Source organism: Acipenser ruthenus, chromosome 57, assembly GCF_902713425.1.
Source record: "Acipenser ruthenus chromosome 57, fAciRut3.2 maternal haplotype, whole genome shotgun sequence".
NCBI lineage: Eukaryota > Metazoa > Chordata > Actinopteri > Acipenseriformes > Acipenseridae > Acipenser > Acipenser ruthenus.
This window is the reverse complement of record NC_081245.1, coordinates 4,995,567-5,018,758: the sequence shown is the minus strand read 5'-3', so window position 1 is coordinate 5,018,758 and position 23,192 is coordinate 4,995,567. Positions and strand designations below refer to the sequence as shown.

The window sequence follows — 23,192 nt, the reverse complement described above, 5'->3', positions numbered from 1 at the left end:
GCTGCTGTGTTTGAGCATCTCAGCGTTGATGCTGTCAGGTCCACTTGCTTTTTTTGATTTGAGGGCCTTGAGTTTATCACTCAGCTCCTCCACCGTGATTGGGGTGTCGAGGGGGTTCTGATTGTCCTTAATACAGGATTCTAAATTTTTTAGTTTTTCACAAATGGCATTTTGAGTTTTTTGTTCTTTGTTTTGTATTTCTTTGTAAAGGTTTTCAAAATGTTTTTTCCAAATGTTTCCATTTTGGATGGCCAATTCTTCTTTTTTTGTTGAATTTAGGTTGTTCCAGGTTTCCCAAAAATGATTTTGGTTTATTGACTCCTCAATTTCGCTGAGTTGTTTATTAATATGGTCTTGTTTTTTATTTCTTAGAGTGTGTTTGTATTGATTCAGTGCCTCACAGTATCTGAGGCGTAAATCTGGGCTGTCTGGATCTTTATGTTTTTGATTGGATAGCTGTCTTAGTTTTTCCCTTCTAGTTTTACATTCTTCATCAAACCACTTTTCTTTGAATTTATTCTTTTGGTTGTTTTTCCGATTTACTATTTTTAATTTAGATTTTTCTGCTGCTTTTCTAAATATGTTATTCAAATCTTTTACAGCCAGAGTTACTCCTGTTTTTGTGTGTTGATACTGTGTGTTTTGAAATGTGTGTATTAGGGTTTCTATTTCATTGGTGCCAATTGCTTCTTTGTATATTTCTGTGCTGTTTGGAGCCCATCTGTAGGAATGGTTTAGATTGTACAGCTTACAGGGCTGTGTCTGTGTGTTGTTGATCTGCTCTGTTCTTTTTATGAACACAGTGATTTGACTGTGATCTGACAGGGGGGTTTGTGGTCTGACAGTGAATGCATTAATAGAGGAGGGGTCCAGGTCAGTGATGGCATAGTCCACCACACTGTTACCAAGAGCTGAGCTGTATGTAAACCTACCTAAAGAGTCCCCTCTGATCCTGCCATTCATGATATAGAGGCCTAGGCCTTGACAGAGATTCAATAATTGTCTCCCATTTTTATTTACCACACTGTCATGGCTATTCCTGTTTGTGGTCATGTGCGTGTGGTATAGAGGGGATTGTCCGAATATGTGGCTGTTCCCCTGTGAGTTCATGAAGTCAGGCAGAGTGCCTGTTCTGGCATTAAAGTCACCGCAGAGCAGCACACTTCCCTGGGCCTGGAAGTGGCAGATCTCTGTCTGGAGATCATGGAAGGTGTCTTCCTTGTAATAAGGGGAGTCCGATGGGGGGATGTAGGCTGCACACAGGTAGATATCTGTTTGGCAGGTGACAATGCTATTACTCATTTTTAGCCACAGGTGGGTCTCTCCTGTTCTTATTGGTCTAATAGAGTCGGTGAGCTCCTCTCTGTACCACACAATGATCCCCCCTGAGTCTCTGCCACGTTTTACGTGTGAGTGTTTCAGGGAGGGCACTATAATCTCCCTGTAGCCTGAGGGACAGTGAGTGGACACATCAGCACGGCACCACGTCTCGTGGAGAATAATTATATCTATGTTATTTATATTTCTGATGAATTCAGGGTCTGTGCTCTTCAGCCCAAACACTGACGAACACAAACCCTGAATATTCCAGGAGCTAATTGTAAGCGATCTCATATTTATAATTTAAGCTATTTATAATTATTATCTAGAATAAAATATAATGTGAGAAACATTGAACACAAATCAGTAACATGTTTTACACTATTAAGTATTTTCTTATTATTTGTATTATTTTCTTATTCTAATTATTATTATTAGTTGTACATTTCTTTTCTAATACATTTAGAGTGGGGTGTACTTAGCTCATGATTTTGAAAATTAAGTTCAGGAGCTGCCGTATCTCCCCCATCTCAGAGCTGACTAGGGTCCTTGGTTTGGAAGCAGCTGCTGCATAGCTGTGTTGCTGCTGCTCTGTCTGACTGCTGTGCTGGAGCTGCTGCTGTTCCTGGATCCCTCTGGGCTGGGCTCTGTTGGGCTGGGTCCCTCTGGGCTGGGCTCTGCTGGGCTGGGTCCCTCGGTGCTGGGCTCTGCTGGGCTGGGCTCTTCTGGTCTGTTGTAGTGTGTGCTGCCAGTGTCCAGGCTGCAGAGGCTGGTGTTCTTGGGGGGGTCTCCTCGTAAGCACAGGGCTGCGCTGTCCTTGGTGGTGGTCCGGTGTGCTCCTGTTTCGGGGGTGGCTGGCGGGGTCTCGGCCCATGGCAGTGTCCTTTAGGTTTTTGGCGAAGATCCTAACGCCTTCCTGGTCGAGGTGTACATGGTCGTACAGGTGCAGCGTGCTCAGGGTGGGGTGGTGTGCCAAGTGGACATTAGGCAGAAGGGCACAGCCTCTGGAGATGTCACTGTTGATCCTCTGAATAGTGTGCTGGGGGACGTCCTCTCTGGGCAGCAGGGTGGAGATCACTATCTTCGCACCAGGGAACTCCTTTGTGGCCTTCTCCGCTACTCTCCTTACCGACTCGGCCACATCTTCCCCCTGAGAGCCCAGGTCGTTGGTGCCAGTGTGGATGATAATGTGCTCGGGGTCTCTCAGGGTCGACTGGCACAGCAGCTGGAGCGCCCTTTCTGTAGTTGGGCACCAGAATTTTGCTACCCGGCTGCTGGGGAAGAGTCTTCGCTGGTTCAAGTACTTCCCGTTGGAGTCGATAAGAATGGCTACCTTGGAGCTGTATATTTTATTAGCCTGTCTACTCGAGGGAGTCTGTGTCTCTGGGGCAGTGTGTGTGATGTGGGAGGGAGGGGCAGTGTGTGTGGTGGGGGAGTGGGGGGTAGTGTGTGTGGTGGGGGGGAGTGTCTCACTGTCGGGGTGTGCTGGGGGAGTGGGGTGTGTGTTTGGATCAGTGTGTGTGGTGGGGGAGTGGGGGGTAGTGTGTGTGGTGGGGGGGAGTGTCTCACTGTCGGGGTGTGCTGGGGGAGTGGGGTGTGTGTTTGGATCAGTGTGTGTGTGGGATGATGTGGTGTGTGTATCGGTGTCGGTGTCAGTCAGACAGGCCCTGCTTGCTGGAGCTCCTGTGTTCTTGGGCTGGCTGTGGTGTTGCTGTTCTGGGTGGGGGGGAGGAGGTGTGACTCTGAGTAGCTGCTCTCTCAGGCTCTGTATGCTCCTCTCTTTGCGCTGCAGCTCCTCTCTCAGCTTGGCCAGCTCGTTTCTCAGGGCCTCGTTGTCCTGCCGCAACTCTCCCATCTCAGCTCCCAGCTCCCTGATGGAAGCCCTGGCCTCGTTCCTCACCTGCCTCACCTCGTCTCTTATCTGCTGCACGAGGTCGTTCTCTGTCAGCGTGGTGAGGGTGAGCTCCTTGAATTCTGCAAACTCCACCTCCAGCAGTGAGAGGCATTCCTTCAAGTGCTGCACTGTGCTGGGCAGTCTGGGGGTGAGCGGGGGGGTGCGGGGGGCTGCAGTGGGGGAGCTGCAGGGGGCTGTGTCTGCAGTGTGGGGGCTGCAGGGGGCTGTGTCTGCGGTGTGGGGAGCTGGCTGCTGTTCTGGGTCTAGTACCTCTGGATTTTTTTTCTCCTTCTCAGCCAGTTCTTTTAGAGCCTGGAAATCTTTCTCGAATAGTTCTAGGCTGGCCTCAGTTCCCTGAATCATAATAGTGCCATTATAAAACACATTGATGCTGAGCCTTGTGCTGTCAGGGTCAGTTTCATCTCCTATACGCAGTTGCCTTCCTTTGCAAATCCCTCCCAGCTTGATATTACTATGTGCTGTGCAGAGGGCTGTGTGCCAGGCAGTGGGGTGCTGTGTATAGAACAGCAGGTTGGTTTTGGTCCTCTTGCCCCCAGCCAGGCTGCAGTCTGTTATCAGTGTCTCTGGGGACTCCTTCATTAGCTTGTTCTTATACAGCTTCTTTGCCTTTGCACTGGTGACCTCATCAGGGTATCGGATTACACTGCTAGTCTGGCCCCTCCCACTCTGCAGGTCTAAATTGATACATTTATCCATTCCGACCAACTGCCAAAAACCAACCGGTTTCAGCTGCTTTCAGTGACTGAGAGTTTTTAGCTATTAGGTTTTAGTTAATTTGTTATATTAAAAAGGCTTACCTTTTATTTTCCTCTTCAGTTCTTTTCTTTTTCTTTCTTTCTGTTTATTTCAATTTGTCTGTTTCTTTCTATTTCTTTCTGTTTCTTTCTCTTTCTTTCTGTTTATTTCTCTTTCTTTCTGTTTCTTTCTGTTTCTTTCTTTCTTTCTCTTTCTTTCTTGTTTAATTTTCCTGGAGGTCTTATTTCTTTTCTTTTCCTCTTCAGTTCAGTTCTTTTCTTTTGCTTTCTTTCTATTTCTTTCTTTCTCTTTCTTTCTTTCTTTCTTTCTTTCTTTCTTTCTTTCTTGTTTAATTGTTTAATTTTTCCTGGATGTCTTATTTCTGTAGTAAAAGTTTTCCATTTGTTTTTTATTTGTTCTTACTGATTTATATTCTTAATTCTCACAATTAAATTTACTCTAGATTAACATTTTTTTAGTTTAAATTAAGAGCTCATCTTGCTGCTGCCTCTCTCTCTCTCTCTCTCCCTCTCCTCTCTCTCTCTCTCTCTCTTCTCCAGGTCATGTATCTCTCTCTCTCTCTCTTCTCCAGGTCATGTATCTCTCTCTCTCTTCTCCAGGTCATGTATCTCTCTCTCTCTCTCTCTTCTCCAGGTCATGTATCTCTCTCTCTCTCTCTTCTCCAGGTCATGTATCTCTCTCTCTCTCTCTTCTCCAGGTCATGTATCTCTCTCTCTCTCTCTTCTCCAGGTCATGTATCTCTCTCTCTCTCTCTTCTCCAGGTCATGTATCTCTCTCTCTCTCTCTTCTCCAGGTCATGTATCTCTCTCTCTCTCTTCTCCAGGTCATGTATCTCTCTCTCTCTCTCTCTTCTCCAGGTCATGTATCTCTCTCTCTCTCTCTCTCTCTCTCTCTTCTCCAGGTCATGTATCTCTCTCTCTCTCTCTCTCTCTCTTCTCCAGGTCATGTATCTCTCTCTCTCTCTCTCTCTTCTCCAGGTCATGTATCTCTCTCTCTCTCTCTTCTCCAGGTCATGTATCTCTCTCTCTCTCTTCTCCAGGTCATGTATCTCTCTCTCTCTCTTCTCCAGGTCATGTATCTCTCTCTCTCTCTTCTCCAGGTCATGTATCTCTCTCTCTCTCTCTCTCTCTTCTCCAGGTCATGTATTTCTCTCTCTCTCTCTCTTCTCCAGGTCATGTATCTCTCTCTCTCTCTCTCTCTCTCTCTCTCTTCTCCAGGTCATGTATCTCTCTCTCTCTCTCTTCTCCAGGTCATGTATCTCTCTCTCTCTCTTCTCCAGGTCATGTATCTCTCTCTCTCTCTTCTCCAGGTCATGTATCTCTCTCTCTCTCTCTCTTCTCCAGGTCATGTATCTCTCTCTCTCTCTCTCTCTCTCTCTCTCTCTTCTCCAGGTCATGTATCTCTCTCTCTCTCTCTCTCTCTCTTCTCCAGGTCATGTATCTCTCTCTCTCTCTCTCTTCTCCAGGTCATGTATCTCTCTCTCTCTCTCTCTCTCTCTCTCTCTCTTCTCCAGGTCATGTATCTCTCTCTCTCTCTCTCTTCTCCAGGTCATGTATCTCTCTCTCTCTCTCTCTCTCTCTCTCTCTCTTCTCCAGGTCATGTATCTCTCTCTCTCTCTCTCTTCTCCAGGTCATGTATCTCTCTCTCTCTCTCTCTCTTCTCCAGGTCATGTATCTCTCTCTCTCTCTCTCTCTCTTCTCCAGGTCATGTATCTCTCTCTCTCTCTTCTCCAGGTCATGTATCTCTCTCTCAATTCAATTCAATTCAATTCAATGGTGCTTTATTGGCATGACTTACAATAGCAGGTGTTGCCAAAGCAATTATACAATACAGACATGCATATATACAATGCATCATGAATACATATATATAAACAAACTGATTTATAAAGTACAGTAAAAAAAAAAAAAAAAAAACACATATCACTACTAACAATAAACATGTATCAGGACAATAAGCATTTACCTAATACATACATGCCTACATACACAACAACATACATACTGTATATACATAAGTGTGTGTGTGTCTCTGTGCAGAGCTCTCATTGTGTGTCCCTCAATCTGTGACATGCAGACACATACTGGGCTGCTAGTTGGGCTGTGCTTCTCTCCTCTCCCAGGAGGATTGGGACTTTTTCAGGGTTGGTCATGTTTGGGAAGTTTGGGAGGGAATTTGCAAATTTTTTAAAATAAGTTTGTCTATTTTCCGAGTATTTCTTACATTGAAGAAGGAAGTGCATCTCTGTCTCAACCTCTCCTGTCTCACAGTGACCACAGAGCCTTTCTTCTTTAGGAAGCCAGGTCTGCCGGTGACGGCCTTTTTCAATGGCCAGGCTGTGGTCACTGAGCCTGTACTTGGTCAGGATCTGCCTCTGCTTTGTATCTCTGACAGTAGAGAGATACTCTGCCAGAGTGTAATCTCTTTTTAGGGCCCGATAACAATCCAGTTTATTTTGAGATTTTGTTTCTGTGTCCCAATGTTTCAGATAGCAGTTTTTGGTTAGTTTTATAATTTGGTTGACTCTGATTGGGGGCTGGTAAGCAGTGCTGCCCTGAAGCTGGTTTGTTTTAGTATTATTAGTTGGGTTCAGTGCAGTGAGCTTCAGGGCCAGCTGGCTTAGAGGACTCTTTTCAGGGCTGAGCTCTTGGGTTTGCATGGCCTCATACTGGAGGGAGTCTGATTCACTTTTCTTTAGGTGCATCCAAAACTTTAGTGCTCTTTTCTTTATATTTATGAGTGTTGGGTAACGGCCTAATTCTGCCCTGCATGCATGATTTGGTGTTTTTCTTTGCACCTGTAGGATGTTTTTGTAGAGTTCAGCATGCAGGGTTTCGATTGGGTGTTTGTCCCATTTAGTGTAGTCTTGTTGACTGAGTGGACCCCATACCTCACTTCCATACAGCGCAATGGGCTGGATGACACTGTCAATTAATTTTAGCCATATTTTGATAGGAATATTGATTTTATAGAATCTTCTTTTGATGGCATAGAAAGCTCTTCTGGCTTTTTCCTTTAGTGCATTCACTGCTAGGTTAAAGCTCCCTGACGCACTGATAGTCAGGCCCAGGTACGTGTAGTCTGAGGTGTGTTCTAGTGTAGTGTTGTTTAGGGTGAAGTGGTATCTGTTTCCCTGAGTTCTGGCCTTTTTTTGAAAAATCATTATTTTGGTCTTTTTAAAGTTTACTGCCAGGGCCCAGGTCTGACAGTACTGCTCCAGCAGTGCCAGGCTCCGCTGCAGCCCCTGCTCTGTGGGCGACAGCAGGACCAGGTCATCTGCATAGAGCAGGAACTTGACTTCGGTGTTGTGTAGAGTAAGGCCGGGGTCTGCAGACTGCTCCAACATCGTAGCCAACTCGTTAATATAAATATTGAACAGTGTTGGACTCAGACTGCAGCCCTGTCTCACCCCCCGCCCCTGAGTGAAGAAATCAGTTCTTTTGTTGCCAATTTTGACTGCACATTTGTTTTCTGTGTACATTGATTTTATTATATCATAGATTTTACCCCCTACACCACTTTGAAGAATTCTGTAATATAAACCTTCATGCCAAATAGAATCAAATGCTTTTTTAAAGTCAATGAAGCAGGCGAAAATTTTGCCTTTATTTTTTTGGTGTACGTGTTTGTTTATTAGGGTGTGTAGGGTGTAAATATGATCTGTTGTGCGGTGATTTGGTAGGAATCCAATTTGACTCTTACTCAGGACATTGTGTTCGGTAAGGAAGGCCAGTATCCGGGCGTTGATGATACTGCAGAACACCTTCCCCAGATTACTGCTCACACAGATGCCCCGGTAGTTGTTGGGGTCGAATTTGTCTCCACTCTTGTGAATTGGGGATATAAGCCCTTGGTTCCAGATGTCAGGGAAGTAACCAGTACTTAGTACCATGTTGAACAATTTAAGCATTGCCTCCTGTAATTTAGGGCTGCTGTGTTTGAGCATCTCAGTGCTGATGCTGTCAGGGCCGCAGGCTTTCCTGGTTTTCAGTGCCTGCAGCTTCTTAGTTAATTCCTGTAGGGTGATTGGAACATCAATTGTGTTTTGGTTATCTTTAATTGATTGTTCAAGTAATTTCAGTTTTTCTCTAGTTTCATTTTGTTTATCTGTTAGATCTTTTTGTTGAATATCTTTATAAAGGTTTTCAAAATAATTTTTCCAAACTGTTCCATTTTGTATCGTCAATTCTTGTTGTTTTGTTGGGTTTAAATTGTTCCACATTTCCCAGAACTGATTTTGGTCAACAGATTTTTCAATGTCTGTGAGGGTTTTGTTTGTGTGTTTTTGTTTTTTCTGTTTGAGGGTGTGTTTGTAGTGTTTTAGAGTCTCACAGTACCTCAGACGTAAGTCTGTGTCTTGTGGTTGATGGTGTTTTTGATTAGATAATTTTCTTAGATTTGTTCGTATTGATTTACATTCATCATCAAACCATGACTGTGTGTGTTTTTGTTTCTGATTGATCTTCTTTTTGGTCTTTTTAATATTTGCCATTATGGCTGCTTTTTCAAATATCTGATTGATGTCATTAACAGACAGATTTAGTCCTGTCATATTAGGTTGGTACAGAGTGTTGAGGAAAGTGTTAATGGTGTTAGTTATTTCAGTGGAACTGATTGCTTTGATATATTCCTCAGTGCTGTTTGGAGCCCATCTGTATGTTTGATTCAGATTGTACAGCTTACTGGGCTGTGTTTGTGTGTTGCTTGCCTGACTTCCTCTTTTCAGGAACACAGTGATTTGATTGTGGTCCGATAGAGGGGTTTGTTGCCTGACAGTGAATGCACTTAGAAAGGAGGGGTCCATGTCAGTGATGGCATAGTCGACTACACTAGTCCCAAGAGCTGAGCAATACGTGAACCTCCCTAAAGAGTCCCCTCTGATCCTGCCATTAACGATGTACAGACCTAGGGCTTGACAGAGATGCACTAATTCTCTCCCATTTTTGTTCACGGCACGGTCAGGGTTGTTTCTCTGGATTGTGGTGGGTGTGAGGTACAGAGGGGTCTGTCCAAATACATGGCTGTTTCCCTGGGTGTTAATACAGTCAGGCTCTGAGCCTGTCCTGGCATTGAAATCCCCACAGAGCAGCACATTCCCCTGGGCCTGGAAATGGCCGATCTCTGTGTGGAGGGTGTTAAAATACTCTTCGTTGTAATAGGGGGATTCAGAAGGGGGGGTGTATGCTGCACACAGGTATATGTCATTTTGACATTGGGCTATTCCCTTGTTAATTTTGAGCCATGTGTGTGTTTGGCCCTGTTTGACTGGGCTGATGTAGCTGGCCAGCTCCTCTCTGTACCACACTATAATCCCCCCTGAGTCCCTGCCGCGCCGGACTGTGCTCAGTTTAATAGAGGGCACTATCGCCTCCCTGTAGCCTGAGGGGCAGTGTGTGAGCGCGTCTGCACGGCACCATGTCTCCAACAGAACTATCACATCGACATCTTTTGTATTTTTAATAAATTCAGGATCTGTGCTCTTCAGCCCAAAAGCAGAGGAATACAGGCCCTGAATGTTCCAACAGCTAACAGTAAATGAACTCATGTAATCCAACCAATATTATTCTTAATGAAATAAAATGTCTAACAATAACACAACCTTTTATCATTTTAAGTTCCCTTTAAACAGTAAAGTACAAGTATAGTAATTATTTTAGTAGTATTAATAATTATTTATTTATTTATACTTTATTTATTTTTGTAGTTATTTACATGTAGAATATTTTTTTTTTTTTTTTTTTTTTCTTCCCTACCCGAGTGTTGCAGGTCTCAGTTCAGCAGCCTGGAGCAGAGGATGCTGAGGAGCTGTTTGATCTCTCCCAGTTCGGTGGGGGCTGGGGGGGTGGGCCGGGACAGAGTTGCAGCATAGCTGAGTTGCTGCTGGTGGTCGCTGATCCTGGCGGTAGTGGGACGAGTGGGGGGCCGGATGGCGGGCGGCTGTACGGTGCTGCGGGGGCGGGATGTGTGCGCTGCAGTGCGGGGGGGGCTGCATGCTACGCTGGCCTCTGCTGGCACTGCTGCGAGGGGGGCTGGCTGGGCTACGGCCCATGGCTGCATCCTTCAGGGTCTTGGCAAAGACTTTGACCCCCTCCTGGTTGAGGTGCACCTTGTCGTAGAGGTGCCAGGGCCCCACTGTGGGGTGGTGTGCCAGGTGCACGTTAGGCAGCGCAGCGCAGCCTCTGGTGATCTCTGCGTTCACAGCGTTGATGGTGTGTGGGTGGGTGTCGGCTCGGGGCAGCAGCGTGGAGATGACCACCCTGGAGTCGGGGAACTCCTGCGTGGCTCTCTCAGCCACCCTTCTCACGGCCTTGGCGGTGTCGTGGCGCAGGGAGCCCAGGTCGTTGGTGCCGGTGTGGATGACGATGCAGCTCGGGCTCCCCAGTGTGTCCCGGTTCAGCAGCTGCAGGGCTCGCTCCGTGTTTGTGCAGCGGATGTTGTTGACACGCCGGCTGGGAAACAGTCTCCTCATGTCCAGGTATTTCCCGTTGCTGTCAATGAGGAGGGCCACTTCTGCGTTTGTCTTCTTTTTGGCCAGCATGCTGTGGGTGTGGGTGGGGATGGGGGTGGGAGCGGGGTGGGGGGGGGGAACGGGGTGGGAGGGGGAGCGGGGGGGAAGCAGGGGTGGGGATGGGAGCGGGGTGGGAGGGGGACCGGGGGGGGGAGCGGGGGTGGGGATGGGACCGGTGTGGGAGTGCGGGGGGCAGCGGGGGGTGGGAATAGGGGGGGAGCGGGGGGGGGAGCAGGGGTGGGGATGGGACCGGTGTGGGAGTGCGGGGGGCAGCGGGGGTGGGAATAGGGGGGGGAGCGGGGGGGGAGCGGGGGTGGGAGTGTAGGGAGGGTGGTAGCACGGGGAGCAGGGATGGGGGGGGCTGTGTATCTGTGGAGCTGCTCCCTCAATCCCTGCAGCTCCTTGTTGGTGGTTTTCTCTCTGCGCTGCATCTCCTCCTTGACGCTGGTCAGCTGGGTCCTTAGGTTCGCGTTCTCCTGCTGCAGGTCCTTCATCTCGCTGGTCAGCTCGGTAATGGCCACCCTGTTCTCTCTCTTGAGCTGGCTCACCTCATCTCTGAGCTGCTGGGTGCTGGTTTCCGTGAGTCTGGCCAGTGTAAGTTCTCTGAACTCCACAAACTCCAGCTCCAGCAGGGCCAGGCACTCCCGCATGTGCTGGGTGTCGCTGGGGGTCGTGGGGGTGGGCAGGTTGGTGTCGGGTGATGTGCTGTCTGAGGTAGGATCTTCAGGGTCTTCAGGGTCGGTGTTCTCGGGGTCGTTGGCTGTAGTGTTTGTTTTTTCAATCTCTGCTGCCTCTTTTAGTTGTTTATATTTTTTTTCAAAGGAGGTCAGGCTAGCCTCACTGCCCTGGATCAACACAGTTCCGCTGTGGTAGACATTAATACTCAAGACTGTGCTGTCCGGGTCAGAGTCTTCTCTTAAGAGGATCTGTCTACCTTGGCAGATCCCTCTTTTTGTGACGTTGCTGTACGTCTTACACACAGCAGTGTGCCAGGCATTGAGGTGTTGAGTGTAGAAGATGAGGTTGCTTCTCATCTTCTTGTCTCCTGTCCCAGAGTAGTCTGTGTACAGACACTCCGGGTTCTCTCTCAGCACGCTCAGTTTATGATGCTTCCTGGCCTGTGCGCTGCGCAGTTCAGCCGGGCACTGGAACTCCCTGCTCTCTGCACTCTGACTCGTCTCCATGGCAACCGGGAGAATCTGCTACACTTTGTTGCAATTTCCAACTGTCACTGCCAACGGCTGCTTTTTTGAAAGTAAACTGAACTTTTTTAAAAGCAAACTACTGCTGAACTTTTAATTTTTGTAGTATTTTTTGTATTTATTACTATAAAATTATAAAATAAAATGATGGTAGTGTAAAACGCTTACCTCTACCTCTGTAATTTTCTTCCTTTATTTTCCTCTTTTATTTACTTCTATCTTTTCTTTCTTTCTCTTTCTTTATCCTTTTCTTTCCTTTTCTCTTTCTTAAATATTTTTCTTCTCTTCCTTTAACTCTCTCTTCTTTCCTTCCTTCCCTTTGCTCTGTGATTTTCTTCCTTTCTTTATTTTCCTCTTATTTCCTTCTTTCTTTCTTTTCTTTCTCTTTCTTTTTTCCCTTTCTTTCCTTTTCTTTTAATTTTTCTTCTCTTCCTTTAATTCTCTCTTCTTTCTTTCCTTCCTTCCCTTTCCTCTGTGTTCTTTTTTCTTTTGGTCTTGGGATCTTCTTTTGGTGTTTTTATAATATTTAATCAAAATGTTTTATCTTATTTTTTCATATTACGTTAAATACTACTTTAAGTACTACTATACAATATGTTTATGTTATTAAATTAGCATTTTATTTCACTAAGAAAGTCTCTCTCTCTCTCTCTCTCTCTCTCTTCTCCAGGTCATGTATCTCTCTCTCTCTCTCTTCTCCAGGTCATGTATCTCTCTCTCTCTCTTCTCCAGGTCATGTATCTCTCTCTCTCTCTCTCTTCTCCAGGTCATGTATCTCTCTCTCTCTCTCTCTCTCTCTCTCTCTTCTCCAGGTCATGTATCTCTCTCTCTCTCTCTCTCGCTCTCTCTCTTCTCCAGGTCATGTATCTCTCTCTCTCTCTCTCTTCTCCAGGTCATGTATCTCTCTCTCTCTCTCTCTCTCTTCTCCAGGTCATGTATTTCTCCTCTGTCTTCCCCTACCTCGTGCTCCTGTGTTTTCTCATCAGAGGGGTGATGCTGGAAGGAGCCGCTGATGGGATCAAATACATGTTCTACCCCCGAGTAAGAACCGAGACTCCTCTTATTATTATTATTATTATTATTATTATTATTAATATTATTATTAATATTGAAATGATCAGGAGCCAGGAGTTTGCGCAGACCCTAGCGATGATGATGATGATGTTATTATTAGTATTAGCAGTGATCAGGAGGTTATTGGTTATTGATTATTGACTCCTGGTCGATCCTCTCAGCTGCAGATCTGGCTCGACATGCAGGTGTGGCGGCAGGCTCTCACGCAGGTCTTCTTCGCTCTGGGACTCGGGTTCGGGAGCGTCATCGCGTACTCCAGCTACAACCCGCGCGGGAACAACTGCCACCGCGACGCCGTTCTCGTCTCCGGCGTGAACTTCCTGACCTCGCTGCTGGCCTCGCTGGTCGTGTTCGCCGTGCTGGGGTTCCGAGCCCACGCCCTCTCCCAGCGCTGCGTCCAGCAGTGAGTCACACGGGGGCCTGGGGCAGAGGTGCAGAGGAGGGAGGCTGCAGCTGAGGCACAGGGGCGGCCATGTTGGCTCTAGAGTGCTGTAGGGTCACATAGGGGGCTGGCTCCATGGTAGAGCCACAATGGAGTCAGTTTCACACACTGAGAGATACAGAGAAGGGGGGGTACTGTTTCATATAGAGGGAAGGAAGGAGTTATTCATTCTAGAGGGAGGGAGGGACACTGTTTAGTATTAAAATATATGTTTTCTCTGTCTTTTATATATTTTAGTCGGTTGTGCCATGCCCGTGTTTTGGAAAAACAATTATTTTATTGTCGTGCCAATAAAGCCAATTTTGAATTTTGAATTTGATAACTTGTAAATGACTCTCCCTCAACTTCTCTCCCTCCCTCTCTCTCCCCCTCTCCCTCCACTCTCTCTCCCCCCTCTCTCCTCTCTCTCCCCCCCTCCCTCCCCCCCTCCCTCCCCCTCCCCCCCCTCCCTCCCCCTCCCTCTCTCTCCCCCTCCCTCTCTCTCTCTCCCCCTTCCTCTCTCTCTCTCCCCCTCCCTCCCTCTCTCCTCTCCCCCTCCCTCCCTCTCTCCTCTCCTCCCTCCCTCTCTCTCTCTCCCCCTCCCTCTCTCTCTCTCCCCCTCCCTCCCTCTCTCCTCTCCCCCTCCCTCCCTCTCCTCTCCCCCTCCCTGCCTCTCTCTCTCCCCTCCCTCCCTCTCTCTCTCTCTCTCCCCCTCCCTCCCTCTCTCTCCCTCTCCCCCTCTCTCCCCCCTCCCCCTCTCCCCCTCCCTCCCCCTCTCTCCCCCTCTCTCAGGAACCTGCTACAGTTATCCCAGTTGCTGTTGAATGGCTCAGTGCCTCTAGAGCTGGCTCCCCAGTTCAATGTGACTGGAGGTGAGGTGTCGGTGAGCCAGTACAGGCACTGGTTTGAGCAGCAGGGGGCGCTGCTGCAGGCGGGGTCACTGGAGCCCTGCGACCTGCAGGAGGAGATGAGCAAGGTGAGAGTCCCTCTCTCTCCTCTCCTCTCCTCATCCCTCTCTCATCTCTCCTCTCCCCTCTCTCCTCTCCTCTCAGGGTGTGGAGGGTTAGATCTCTCTCCTCTCTCTCCTCTCTCAGGGTGTGGAGGGTTAGATCTCTCTCCTCTCTCTCCTCTCTCAGGATGTGGAGGGTTAGATCTCTCTCCTCTCTCTCCTCTCTCAGGGTGTGGAGGGTTAGATCTCTCTCCTCTCTCTCCTCTCTCAGGGTGTGGAGGGTTAGATCTCTCTCCTCTCTCTCCTCTCTCAGGGTGTGGAGGGTTAGATCTCTCTCCTCTCTCTCCTCTCTCAGGGTGTGGAGGGTTAGATCTCTCTCCTCTCTCTCCTCTCTCAGGGTGTGGAGGGTTAGATCTCTCTCCTCTCTCTCCTCTCTCAGGGTGTGGAGGGTTAGATCTCTCTCCTCTCTCTCCTCTCTCAGGGTGTGGAGGGTTAGATCTCTCTCCTCTCTCTCCTCTCTCAGGATGTGGAGGGTTAGATCTCTCTCCTCTCTCAGGGTGTGGAGGGTTAGATCTCTCTCCTCTCTCTCCTCTCTCAGGGTGTGGAGGGTTAGATCTCTCTCCTCTCTCTCCTCTCTCAGGATGTGGAGGGTTAGATCTCTCTCCTCTCTCTCCTCTCTCAGGATGTGGAGGGTTAGATCTCTCTCCTCTCTCTCCTCTCTCAGGGTGTGGAGGGTTAGATCTCTCTCCTCTCTCTCCTCTCTCAGGGTGTGGAGGGTTAGATCTCTCTCCTCTCTCTCCTCTCTCAGGATGTGGAGGGTTAGATCTCTCTCCTCTCTCAGGGTGTGGAGGGTTAGATCTCCTCTCTCTCCTCTCTCAGGGTGTGGAGGGTTAGATCTCTCTCCTCTCTCTCCTCTCTCAGGGTGTGGAGGGTTAGATCTCTCTCCTCTCTCTCCTCTCTCAGGGTGCGGAGGGTTAGATCTCTCTCCTCTCTCAGGGTGTGGAGGGTTAGATCTCTCTCCTCTCTCTCCTCTCTCAGGGTGTGGAGGGTTAGATCTCTCTCCTCTCTCTCCTCTCTCAGGGTGTGGAGGGTTAGATCTCTCCTCTCTCTCCTCTCTCAGGGTGTGGAGGGTTAGATCTCTCTCCTCTCTCTCCTCTCTCAGGGTGTGGAGGGTTAGATCTCTCTCCTCTCTCTCCTCTCTCAGGGTGTGGAGGGTTAGATCTCTCTCCTCTCTCTCCTCTCTCAGGGTGTGGAGGGTTAGATCTCTCTCCTCTCTCTCCTCTCTCAGGGTGTGGAGGGTTAGATCTCTCTCCTCTCTCTCCTCTCTCAGGATGTGGAGGGTTAGATCTCTCTCCTCTCTCTCCTCTCTCAGGGTGTGGAGGGTTAGATCTCTCTCCTCTCTCTCCTCTCTCAGGGTGTGGAGGGTTAGATCTCTCTCCTCTCTCTCCTCTCTCAGGGTGTGGAGGGTTAGATCTCTCTCCTCTCTCTCCTCTCTCAGGGTGTGGAGGGTTAGATCTCTCTCCTCTCTCAGGGTGTGGAGGGTTAGATCTCTCTCCTCTCTCTCCTCTCTCAGGGTGTGGAGGGTTAGATCTCTCTCCTCTCTCAGGGTGTGGAGGGTTAGATCTCTCTCCTCTCTCTCCTCTCTCAGGGTGTGGAGGGTTAGATCTCTCTCCTCTCTCTCCTCTCTCAGGGTGTGGAGGGTTAGATCTCTCTCCTCTCTCTCCTCTCTCAGGGTGCGGAGGGTTAGATCTCTCTCCTCTCTCTCCTCTCTCAGGGTGTGGAGGGTTAGATCTCTCTCCTCTCTCTCCTCTCTCAGGGTGTGGAGGGTTAGATCTCTCTCCTCTCTCCTCTCTCAGGGTGTGGAGGGTTAGATCTCTCTCCTCTCTCTCCTCTCTCAGGATGTGGAGGGTTAGATCTCTCTCCTCTCTCTCCTCTCTCAGGGTGTGGAGGGTTAGATCTCTCTCCTCTCTCTCCTCTCTCAGGGTGTGGAGGGTTAGATCTCTCTCCTCTCTCTCCTCTCTCAGGATGTGGAGGGTTAGATCTCTCTCCTCTCTCTCCTCTCTCAGGGTGTGGAGGGTTAGATCTCTCTCCTCTCTCTCCTCTCTCAGGATGTGGAGGGTTAGATCTCTCTCCTCTCTCTCCTCTCTCAGGGTGTGGAGGGTTAGATCTCTCCTCTCTCTCCTCTCTCAGGGTGTGGAGGGTTAGATCTCTCTCCTCTCTCTCCTCTCTCAGGGTGTGGAGGGTTAGATCTCTCTCCTCTCTCTCCTCTCTCAGGGTGTGGAGGGTTAGATCTCTCACCTCTCTCAGGGTGTAGAGGGTTAGATCTCTCTCCTCTCTCAGGGTGTGGAGGGTTAGATCTCTCTCCTCTCTCTCCTCTCTCAGGGTGTGGAGGGTTAGATCTCTCTCCTCTCTCTCCTCTCTCAGGGTGTGGAGGGTTAGATCTCTCTCCTCTCTCTCCTCTCTCAGGGTGTGGAGGGTTAGATCTCTCTCCTCTCTCTCCTCTCTCAGGGTGTGGAGGGTTAGATCTCTCTCCTCTCTCAGGGTGTGGAGGGTTAGATCTCTCTCCTCTCTCTCCTCTCTCAGGGTGTGGAGGGTTAGATCTCTCTCCTCTCTCTCCTCTCTCAGGGTGTGGAGGGTTAGATCTCTCTCCTCTCTCTCCTCTCTCAGGGTGTGGAGGGTTAGATCTCTCTCCTCTCTCTCCTCTCTCAGGATGTGGAGGGTTAGATCTCTCTCCTCTCTCAGGGTGTGGAGGGTTAGATCTCTCTCCTCTCTCTCCTCTCTCAGGGTGTGGAGGGTTAGATCTCTCTCCTCTCTCTCCTCTCTCAGGATGTGGAGGGTTAGATCTCTCTCCTCTCTCTCCTCTCTCAGGATGTGGAGGGTTAGATCTCTCTCCTCTCTCTCCTCTCTCAGGGTGTGGAGGGTTAGATCTCTCTCCTCTCTCTCCTCTCTCAGGGTGTGGAGGGTTAGATCTCTCTCCTCTCTCTCCTCTCTCAGGATGTGGAGGGTTAGATCTCTCTCCTCTCTCAGGGTGTGGAGGGTTAGATCTCTCTCCTCTCTCTCCTCTCTCAGGGTGTGGAGGGTTAGATCTCTCTCCTCTCTCTCCTCTCTCAGGGTGTGGAGGGTTAGATCTCTCTCCTCTCTCTCCTCTCTCAGGGTGCGGAGGGTTAGATCTCTCTCCTCTCTCAGGGTGTGGAGGGTTAGATCTCTCTCCTCTCTCTCCTCTCTCAGGGTGTGGAGGGTTAGATCTCTCTCCTCTCTCTCCTCTCTCAGGGTGTGGAGGGTTAGATCTCTCCTCTCTCTCCTCTCTCAGGGTGTGGAGGGTTAGATCTCTCTCCTCTCTCTCCTCTCTCAGGGTGTGGAGGGTTAGATCTCTCTCCTCTCTCTCCTCTCTCAGGGTGTGGAGGGTTAGATCTCTCTCCTCTCTCTCCTCTCTCAGGGTGTGGAGGGTTAGATCTCTCTCCTCTCTCTCCTCTCTCAGGGTGTGGAGGGTTAGATCTCTCTCCTCTCTCTCCTCTCTCAGGATGTGGAGGGTTAGATCTCTCTCCTCTCTCTCCTCTCTCAGGGTGTGGAGGGTTAGATCTCTCTCCTCTCTCTCCTCTCTCAGGGTGTGGAGGGTTAGATCTCTCTCCTCTCTCTCCTCTCTCAGGGTGTGGAGGGTTAGATCTCTCTCCTCTCTCTCCTCTCTCAGGGTGTGGAGGGTTAGATCTCTCTCCTCTCTCAGGGTGTGGAGGGTTAGATCTCTCTCCTCTCTCTCCTCTCTCAGGGTGTGGAGGGTTAGATCTCTCTCCTCTCTCAGGGTGTGGAGGGTTAGATCTCTCTCCTCTCTCTCCTCTCTCAGGGTGTGGAGGGTTAGATCTCTCTCCTCTCTCTCCTCTCTCAGGGTGTGGAGGGTTAGATCTCTCTCCTCTCTCTCCTCTCTCAGGGTGCGGAGGGTTAGATCTCTCTCCTCTCTCTCCTCTCTCAGGGTGTGGAGGGTTAGATCTCTCTCCTCTCTCTCCTCTCTCAGGGTGTGGAGGGTTAGATCTCTCTCCTCTCTCCTCTCTCAGGGTGTGGAGGGTTAGATCTCTCTCCTCTCTCTCCTCTCTCAGGATGTGGAGGGTTAGATCTCTCTCCTCTCTCTCCTCTCTCAGGGTGTGGAGGGTTAGATCTCTCTCCTCTCTCTCCTCTCTCAGGGTGTGGAGGGTTAGATCTCTCTCCTCTCTCTCCTCTCTCAGGATGTGGAGGGTTAGATCTCTCTCCTCTCTCTCCTCTCTCAGGGTGTGGAGGGTTAGATCTCTCTCCTCTCTCTCCTCTCTCAGGATGTGGAGGGTTAGATCTCTCTCCTCTCTCTCCTCTCTCAGGGTGTGGAGGGTTAGATCTCTCTCCTCTCTCTCCTCTCTCAGGGTGTGGAGGGTTAGATCTCTCTCCTCTCTCTCCTCTCTCAGGGTGTGGAGGGTTAGATCTCTCTCCTCTCTCTCCTCTCTCAGGGTGTGGAGGGTTAGATCTCTCACCTCTCTCAGGGTGTAGAGGGTTAGATCTCTCTCCTCTCTCAGGGTGTGGAGGGTTAGATCTCTCTCCTCTCTCTCCTCTCTCAGGGTGTGGAGGGTTAGATCTCTCTCCTCTCTCTCCTCTCTCAGGGTGTGGAGGGTTAGATCTCTCTCCTCTCTCTCCTCTCTCAGGGTGTGGAGGGTTAGATCTCTCTCCTCTCTCTCCTCTCTCAGGGTGTGGAGGGTTAGATCTCTCTCCTCTCTCTCCTCTCTCAGGGTGTGGAGGGTTAGATCTCTCTCCTCTCTCTCCTCTCTCAGGGTGTGGAGGGTTAGATCTCTCTCCTCTCTCTCCTCTCTCAGGGTGTGGAGGGTTAGATCTCTCTCCTCTCTCAGGATGTGGAGGGTTAGATCTCTCTCCTCTCTCTCCTCTCTCAGGGTGTGGAGGGTTAGATCTCTCTCCTCTCTCTCCTCTCTCAGGGTGTGGAGGGTTAGATCTCTCTCCTCTCCTCTCTCAGGGTGTGGAGGGTTAGATCTCTCTCCTCTCTCTCCTCTCTCAGGGTGTGGAGGGTTAGATCTCTCTCCTCTCTCTCCTCTCTCAGGATGTGGAGGGTTAGATCTCTCTCCTCTCTCAGGGTGTGGAGGGTTAGATCTCTCTCCTCTCTCTCCTCTCTCAGGGTGCGGAGGGTTAGATCTCTCTCCTCTCTCTCCTCTCTCAGGGTGTGGAGGGTTAGATCTCTCTCCTCTCTCTCCTCTCTCAGGGTGTGGAGGGTTAGATCTCTCTCCTCTCTCAGGATGTGGAGGGTTAGATCTCTCTCCTCTCTCTCCTCTCTCAGGGTGCGGAGGGTTAGATCTCTCTCCTCTCTCTCCTCTCTCAGGGTGTGGAGGGTTAGATCTCTCTCCTCTCTCAGGGTGTGGAGGGTTAGATCTCTCTCCTCTCTCTCCTCTCTCAGGGTGCGGAGGGTTAGATCTCTCTCCTCTCTCTCCTCTCTCAGGATGTGGAGGGTTAGATCTCTCTCCTCTCTCAGGGTGTGGAGGGTTAGATCTCTCTCCTCTCTCTCCTCTCTCAGGGTGTGGAGGGTTAGATCTCTCTCCTCTCTCTCCTCTCTCAGGGTGTGGAGGGTTAGATCTCTCTCCTCTCTCTCCTCTCTCAGGGTGTGGAGGGTTAGATCTCTCTCCTCTCTCTCCTCTCTCAGGGTGTGGAGGGTTAGATCTCTCTCCTCTCTCTCCTCTCTCAGGGTGTGGAGGGTTAGATCTCTCTCCTCTCTCTCCTCTCTCAGGGTGTGGAGGGTTAGATCTCTCTCCTCTCTCTCCTCTCTCAGGGTGTGGAGGGTTAGATCTCTCTCCTCTCTCTCCTCTCTCAGGGTGTGGAGGGTTAGATCTCTCTCCTCTCTCTCCTCTCTCAGGGTGTGGAGGGTTAGATCTCTCTCCTCTCTCAGGGTGTGGAGGGTTAGATCTCTCTCCTCTCTCTCCTCTCTCAGGGTGTGGAGGGTTAGATCTCTCTCCTCTCTCAGGGTGTGGAGGGTTAGATCTCTCTCCTCTCTCTCCTCTCTCAGGGTGTGGAGGGTTAGATCTCTCTCCTCTCTCAGGGTGTGGAGGGTTAGATCTCTCTCCTCTCTCTCCTCTCTCAGGATGTGGAGGGTTAGATCTCTCTCCTCTCTCTCCTCTCTCAGGGTGTGGAGGGTTAGATCTCTCTCCTCTCTCTCCTCTCTCAGGGTGTGGAGGGTTAGATCTCTCTCCTCTCTCTCCTCTCTCAGGGTGTGGAGGGTTAGATCTCTCTCCTCTCTCTCCTCTCTCAGGGTGTGGAGGGTTAGATCTCTCTCCTCTCTCTCCTCTCTCAGGGTGTGGAGGGTTAGATCTCTCTCCTCTCTCTCCTCTCTCAGGGTGTGGAGGGTTAGATCTCTCTCCTCTCTCTCCTCTCTCAGGGTGTGGAGGGTTAGATCTCTCTCCTCTCTCTCCTCTCTCAGGGTGTGGAGGGTTAGATCTCTCTCCTCTCTCAGGGTGTGGAGGGTTAGATCTCTCTCCTCTCTCTCCTCTCTCAGGGTGTGGAGGGTTAGATCTCTCTCCTCTCTCTCCTCTCTCAGGGTGTGGAGGGTTAGATCTCTCTCCTCTCTCTCCTCTCTCAGGATGTGGAGGGTTAGATCTCTCTCCTCTCTCAGGGTGTGGAGGGTTAGATCTCTCTCCTCTCTCTCCTCTCTCAGGGTGTGGAGGGTTAGATCTCTCTCCTCTCTCTCCTCTCTCAGGGTGTGGAGGGTTAGATCTCTCTCCTCTCTCTCCTCTCTCAGGGTGTGGAGGGTTAGATCTCTCTCCTCTCTCTCCTCTCTCAGGATGTGGAGGGTTAGATCTCTCTCCTCTCTCTCCTCTCTCAGGGTGTGGAGGGTTAGATCTCTCTCCTCTCTCTCCTCTCTCAGGGTGTGGAGGGTTAGATCTCTCTCCTCTCTCAGGGTGTGGAGGGTTAGATCTCTCTCCTCTCTCTCCTCTCTCAGGGTGTGGAGGGTTAGATCTCTCTCCTCTCTCTCCTCTCTCAGGATGTGGAGGGTTAGATCTCTCTCCTCTCTCTCCTCTCTCAGGATGTGGAGGGTTAGATCTCTCTCCTCTCTCTCCTCTCTCAGGGTGTGGAGGGTTAGATCTCTCTCCTCTCTCAGGGTGTGGAGGGTTAGATCTCTCTCCTCTCTCTCCTCTCTCAGGGTGTGGAGGGTTAGATCTCTCTCCTCTCTCTCCTCTCTCAGGGTGTGGAGGGTTAGATCTCTCTCCTCTCTCTCCTCTCTCAGGGTGTGGAGGGCACCGGTCTCGCCTTCATCACGTTCACAGAGGCCATGGCTTTGTTCCCGGCGTCTCCGTTGTGGTCCTTCCTGTTTTTCCTGATGCTCCTGAATCTGGGATTGAGCACGATGTTCGGGACGATGCAGGGAATCCTAACCCCGTTGATGGACAGCTTCTCCGTCCTGAGGAGGAGACGCAGCCTCTTCACAGGTAAAGAGCTCCGGGCGTCTCTTCCTCTCTGTGTTTGATGATTCCTCAGTGTGTGTGTTTGTTGTTTCAGTGGGTTCCTGTGTCCTGGTCTTCCTGTTTGGGGTGCTGTGTGCTCTGCGCTCCGGGCGTCTCTTCCTCTCTGTGTTTGATGATTCCTCAGTGTGTGTGTTTGTTGTTTCAGTGGGTTCCTGTGTCCTGGTCTTCCTGTTTGGGGTGCTGTGTGCTCTGCGCTCCGGGCGTCTCTTCCTCTCTGTGTTTGATGATTCCTCAGTGTGTGTGTTTGTTGTTTCAGTGGGTTCCTGTGTCCTGGTCTTCCTGTTTGGGGTGCTGTGTGCTCTGCGCTCCGGGCGTCTCTTCCTCTCTGTGTTTGATGATTCCTCAGTGTGTGTGTTTGTTGTTTCAGTGGGTTCCTGTGTCCTGGTCTTCCTGTTTGGGGTGCTGTGTGCTCTGCGCTCCGGGCGTCTCTTCCTCTCTGTGTTTGATGATTCCTCAGTGTGTGTGTTTGTTGTTTCAGTGGGTTCCTGTGTCCTGGTCTTCCTGTTTGGGGTGCTGTGTGCTCTGCGCTCCGGGCGTCTCTTCCTCTCTGTGTTTGATGATTCCTCAGTGTGTGTGTTTGTTGTTTCAGTGGGTTCCTGTGTCCTGGTCTTCCTGTTTGGGGTGCTGTGTGCTCTGCGCTCCGGGCGTCTCTTCCTCTCTGTGTTTGATGATTCCTCAGTGTGTGTGTTTGTTGTTTCAGTGGGTTCCTGTGTCCTGGTCTTCCTGTTTGGGGTGCTGTGTGCTCTGCGCTCCGGTCGTCTCTTCCTCTCTGTGTTTGATGATTCCTCAGTGTGTGTGTTTGTTGTTTCAGTGGGTTCCTGTGTCCTGGTCTTCCTGTTTGGGGTGCTGTGTGCTCTGCGCTCCGGGCGTCTCTTCCTCTCTGTGTTTGATGATTCCTCAGTGTGTGTGTTTGTTGTTTCAGTGGGTTCCTGTGTCCTGGTCTTCCTGTTTGGGGTGCTGTGTGCTCTGCGCTCCGGGCGTCTCTTCCTCTCTGTGTTTGATGATTCCTCAGTGTGTGTGTTTGTTGTTTCAGTGGGTTCCTGTGTCCTGGTCTTCCTGTTTGGGGTGCTGTGTGCTCTGTGCTCCGGGCGTCTCTTCCTCTCTGTGTTTGATGATTCCTCAGTGTGTGTGTTTGTTGTTTCAGTGGGTTCCTGTGTCCTGGTCTTCCTGTTTGGGGTGCTGTGTGCTCTGTGCTCCGGGCGTCTCTTCCTCTCTGTGTTTGATGATTCCTCAGTGTGTGTGTTTGTTGTTTCAGTGGGTTCCTGTGTCCTGGTCTTCCTGTTTGGGGTGCTGTGTGCTCTGCGCTCCGGGCGTCTCTTCCTCTCTGTGTTTGATGATTCCTCAGTGTGTGTGTTTGTTGTTTCAGTGGGTTCCTGTGTCCTGGTCTTCCTGTTTGGGGTGCTGTGTGCTCTGCGCTCCGGGCGTCTCTTCCTCTCTGTGTTTGATGATTCCTCAGTGTGTGTGTTTGTTGTTTCAGTGGGTTCCTGTGTCCTGGTCTTCCTGTTTGGGGTGCTGTGTGCTCTGTGCTCCGGGCGTCTCTTCCTCTCTGTGTTTGATGATTCCTCAGTGTGTGTG

The 23,192-nt window shown here is 50.1% G+C and overlaps 1 protein-coding gene across 1 annotated transcript in view; it reads left to right on the top strand.

Moving 5' to 3' along the window:
- Positions 1-11,012: 11,012 nt before the first annotated feature.
- The window catches only part of LOC131724792 (sodium-dependent neutral amino acid transporter SLC6A17-like), a 15,077-nt gene continuing 2,897 nt past the window's right edge, over positions 11,013-23,192 (top strand). Inside the window, exons 1-5 of the mRNA XM_059017551.1 lie at positions 11,013-11,213; positions 12,632-12,742; positions 12,937-13,178; positions 13,989-14,172; positions 21,380-21,581. Coding sequence (XP_058873534.1) covers positions 11,013-11,213; positions 12,632-12,742; positions 12,937-13,178; positions 13,989-14,172; positions 21,380-21,581 — 940 coding nt within the window. The remainder of the gene's footprint in view (positions 11,214-12,631; positions 12,743-12,936; positions 13,179-13,988; positions 14,173-21,379; positions 21,582-23,192) is intronic.